Source organism: Pelobates fuscus, chromosome 2 (genome assembly GCF_036172605.1).
Source record: "Pelobates fuscus isolate aPelFus1 chromosome 2, aPelFus1.pri, whole genome shotgun sequence".
NCBI classification, from domain to species: Eukaryota; Metazoa; Chordata; class Amphibia; order Anura; family Pelobatidae; genus Pelobates; species Pelobates fuscus.
In genome coordinates this window covers 268,261,942-268,266,990 of record NC_086318.1, presented here as the reverse complement: position 1 = coordinate 268,266,990, position 5,049 = coordinate 268,261,942, and the positions used below count along the sequence as shown (strand labels likewise).

The 5,049-nt window shown below is 40.0% G+C and overlaps 1 protein-coding gene across 4 annotated transcripts in view; it reads left to right on the top strand.

The window, feature by feature from the left end:
- TBCE (tubulin folding cofactor E) overlaps positions 1-3,177 on the top strand; it is a 439,454-nt gene extending 436,277 nt beyond the window's left edge. For all 4 annotated transcript variants that reach the window (XM_063443380.1, XM_063443381.1, XM_063443379.1 and 1 more), the window contains one exon: positions 2,964-3,177. In XM_063443380.1, coding sequence (XP_063299450.1) covers positions 2,964-3,056 — 93 coding nt within the window. In that variant the 3' untranslated portion in view covers positions 3,057-3,177. The remainder of the gene's footprint in view (positions 1-2,963) is intronic.
- The last annotated feature ends 1,872 nt before the right edge of the window (positions 3,178-5,049 follow it).

The following is a 5,049-nucleotide window of genomic DNA, read 5'->3' as shown; positions in this document are numbered from 1 at the left end:
AAATTTGATTGACATGACTGACAACACAGGGAGAAAGTGCAGAGAATTTAATTGGCAAGCACTATATTTGACCCGGTAACTCTCCAAGACACCATAAAACCTGTACATAGGGGGTACTGTTTTACTCGGGAGACTTCGCTGAGCTCAAATATTAGTGTTTCAAACTGATAAATTGTATTACAACGATGATATTTTAAGTAAAAGTGAAGTTTTTCGCATTTTTTACAAACGAACAGCACTTTTATGGTCTATATATTATTGTTGTAATATGTTTTACGGTTTTAAAACACTAATATTTGTGTTGAGTGAAGTCTCCCGAGAATAACAGTACCCCCCATGTACAGGTTTTATGGTGTTTTGGAAAGTTAGAGAGTCAACATATAAGGCTTGCATTTTATTTTTTTCACATTGAAATTTGCCAGATTGGTTATGTTGCCTTTGAGAGCGTATGGTAGCCCAGGAATGAGAATTACCCCCATGATGGCATACCATTTATAAAAGTAGACAACCCAAGGTATTGCAAGTGGGGTATGTCCAGTCTTTCTTAGTAGCCACTTAGTCACAAACACTGGCCAAATATTCGTTTTTTGTTTTTTTCACACAAAAACAAATATGAACGCTAACTTTGGCCAGTGTTTGTGACTAAGTGGCTACTAAAACATACTAAACATACCCCACTTTCAATACCTTGGGTTGTCTACTTTTTCAAATGCTATGCCATTAATGGGGGTAATTCTCATTCCTGGGCTACCACACCGTCTCAAAGGTAACATTACTAATCTGGAAAATTTCAATTTGAAAATGGAATGTTTTATATTTAACCCTGTAACTTTCCAAAACAACATAAAACCTGTTAATGGGGGGTACTGTTGTACCCGTGAGACATCGCTGATTACAAATATGTGCATTTCTTTGCAGTAAAAACAGTGTTCTGACATTCACAGTTAAAATGTCAGACGGAAATGCAAATTTAAAAAAAAATCTTATTGTCTCACATTATTTTCAATTTTATTCATAATAAATTATGTTCCATATATGAATAGTTAATGATAGATTAAAGCCCGGTTTCTCCTGAACAAAATGATATATAATAAGTGTGGGTGCATATACAGGGAGTGCAGAATTATTAGGCAAATGAGTATTTTGACCACATCATCCTCTTTATGCATGTTGTCTTACTCCAAGGTGTATAGGCTCGAAAGCCTTCTACCAATTAAGCATATTAGGTGATGTGCATCTCTGTAATGAGAAGGGGTGTGGTCTAATGACATCAACACCCTATATCAGGTGTGCATAATTATTAGGCAACTTCCTTTCAAAATGGGTCAAAAAAAGGACTTGACAGGCTCAGAAAAGTCAAAAATAGTGAGATATCTTGCAGAGGGATGCAGCACTCTTAAAATTGCAAAGCTTCTGAAGCGTGATCATCGAACAATCAAGCGTTTCATTCAAAATAGTCAACAGGGTCGCAAGAAGCGTGTGGAGAAACCAAGGCGCAAAATAACTGCCCATGAACTGAGAAAAGTCAAGCGTGCAGCTGCCAAGATGCCACTTGCCACCAGTTTGGCCATATTTCAGAGCTGCAACATCACTGGAGTGCCCAAAAGCACAAGGTGTGCAATACTCAGAGACATGGCCAAGGTAAGAAAGGCTGAAAGACGACCACCACTGAACAAGACACACAAGCTGAAACGTCAAGACTGGGCCAAGAAATATCTCAAGACTGATTTTTCTAAGGTTTTATGGACTGATGAAATGAGAGTGAGTCTTGATGGGCCAGATGGATGGGCCCGTGGCTGGATTGGTAAATGGCAGAGAGCTCCAGTCCGACTCAGACGCCAGCAAGGTGGAGGTGGAGTACTGGTTTGGGCTGGTATCATCAAAGATGAGCTTGTTGGGCCTTTTCGGGTTGAGGATGGAGTCAAGCTCAACTCCCAGTCCTACTGCCAGTTTCTGGAAGACAACTTCTTCAAGCAGTGGTACAGGAAGAAGTCTGCATCCTTCAAGAAAAACATGATTTTCATGCAGGACAATGCTCCATCACACGCGTCCAAGTACTCCACAGCGTGGCTGGCAAGAAAGGGTATAAAAGAAGAAAATCTAATGACATGGCCTCATTGTTCACCTGATCTGAACCCCATTGAGAACCTGTGGTCCATCATCAAATGTGAGATTTACAAGGAGGGAAAACAGTACACCTCTCTGAACAGTGTCTGGGAGGCTGTGGTTGCTGCTGCACGCAATGTTGATGGTGAACAGATCAAAACACTGACAGAATCCATGGATGGCAGGCTTTTGAGTGTCCTTGCAAAGAAAGGTGGCTATATTGGTCACTGATTTGTTTTTGTTATGTTTTTGAATGTCAGAAATGTACATTTGTGAATGTTGAGATGTTATATTGGTTTCACTGGTAAAAATAAATAATTGAAATGGGTATATATTTGTTTTTTGTTAAGTTGCCTAATAATTATGCACAGTAATAGTCACCTGCACACACAGATATCCCCCTAAAATAGCTATAACTAAAAACAAACTAAAAACTACTTCCAAAAATATTCAGCTTTGATATTAATGAGTTTTTTGGGTTCATTGAGAACATGGTTGTTGTTCAATAATAAAATTAATCCTCAAAAATACAACTTGCCTAATAATTCTGCACTCCCTGTAATTTGAAAGAGGGGAACTACGGTTGAACAGACATGTAGCGCAAATTCGAGTTTTTGTTTACGTTTTGTTTTCATCAGAACGTGCACTATTGACTCCGTCCTGAAAGGGTTAAAGTGCTAACCCTCTCTCTTCCTTATCTACACCAATTAAGCTAGTCTTTGAAATGAAAAGAAATACATTGTTTCTAAACAATTCAGGGTCTATTACGCCGATCTTGTTGTAGTGATTTTCTATTTTTTCTATATTTAAATCTATATTGAATACCTTTGTTAAATGATTTTTTTTTTCATCTGCAGATGGAGGGGAGAGAAATTGAACTTGAAAATGATTTAAAATCCCTGCAGTTCTACTCGGTCGAAAATGGAGACTGTGTTCTGGTCAGATGGTAATGAAAGAAGGAGTTTATCACAATGAAAGCTTATGGTACTAAATTATTAGACTATTTAAGAGAAAATTTGCAAACATAACATTTTATGTTACTTTGAATAAACACATTTTATTTCACTTACATTTTGACTTGATTAATTGTGTTTTCTTTGACTTTGTTTATCGTTTAGTAGTTCAGTTCATCACAATATTTCTACCAATGCCTGCTGGAGATCCAGCGACCTTCGTGGCTTGTATGTGCCTATGTGGTGGAGCTTTCTCCAGGTGGCTACCTACTCGAAGCAGATAGGGACTCTTTTAAAAGTTGTTTTCCACAGAACTTTTGATTTAAAGTGGACCTGATTACACCTGGGGTCTTCACATAATTTAACCAAAGCTTTGTAGGCATTGTTATGTTTTATGTATTCTCCCAGTATACGTCTGGAGATCATAAGCCATATCTAGTGCATGCCTGCACTGCTCCTCTTCTGGAAAGGGGGATGGAAAGAGGACCACTAAGGGGACCTTCTGGTTTAAGTGAATATGTTTTTCAGAAGTTTCTGGTGCAAATCAGATACTACTTTTGATACCGGAGAAACTGACGGAAGCCAAGCACAGAGAGATGAACACAGGTTTCTTCAGGAAGGAAGAGATTCTTTATTCGATTCACCGAACGGGACTCAAAGGGACTAATGTCACCAAAATACAACAAGATCTGAGCCCCGGACAATAGTGTAGGCTCCTTATATAGGCATGTAACTCCACCCATAATTAGCTCCACCCACACACACTCTTACCCAATCAATCGAACAAGAACTAACTTCCTGTTTGACCACATGGCTTGCCCAGCACAATAGGGGAGGGGAATACTACATCCTGTATTCTCGCACATGCTCCGTACACTACTGATTGTATCTTTGCCACGTGCAACCAACCGACCGATACACCAGTATATGCACGTACACATGCCACGTGGTAATCTCGGCCTACTAAATTTATTTTTACCGAGATTCCACCACACTTTGTTCTCAAAGAACACATTAAAGAGAGAAAGATCTGAAAATACCTTGATTTCACACATCATTTTATACAAAAATAACTGCCCAAAACAGGATTTTCCAGTTAAGGACCAAAATAGGAAACTTTTGAAAAAATTTGAATGGAGGTCCACAAGACAAAGCTTTCAGTGACACATGAAGCTCAAACAAAATACTGTATTGTATATTGAAATCGGGGATGCACAATCCCTATCGCCTGGGACATGCACTTCCAGGCGCCGGGCAGGTTGTTAATTTATTTTTTTAGCCCGGCTTCGAGCTAGAAGCAGAGGACCCAACATCGGGAGGGGGCCCGGCGGCTTGCCTGCTATGTCGCCAGGTGCGAGGCCCCTCCTGTCTGCCCGGGGAGAAAGCCATCACAGTCTGCAGCTCCGCCGTGTGTGAACTGCAGACTGTGCTGTATATCACAATCTCTTGCCAATCAGAGAGTTGCCACAGGTTACCACGGCAACACTCTGACTTTTGAATATTGCGCGATACAGCACAGTCTGCAGCTCACACTCACCAGAGTTGCAGACTGGAGAGAGTGCCCACCGGACCACCAGGGAGCCAGGACATTGGACCACCAGGGAAAGGTGAAAAAGTTATTTCTGACACCCTCACTCTGTCACCAGTCACCCCCTCCCTCAATCACTCTGTAACTCCCTCCCTCAGTCATTGTCACCAGTTAGACCCTCCCTCAGTTAGACCTTATTTAACCCCTTAAGGACCAAACTTCTGGAATAAAAGGGAATCATGACATGTCACACATGTCATGTGTCCTTAAGGGGTCAAATACATTTTTTATTTAAAAAAAAAAATGTTGAAAGCAATAAAAAATGCAGGTTATCTTGAGTTTTATGTATCTTAGGTAAGAAATAGATAACAGGGATTTTTGGATAGGATATGTTCAAGTTTTAGTGTTCCTTTTGTGTTAACAATAATTGTTTTCTAAACCTTCTTGTAGGAACACTGTGAC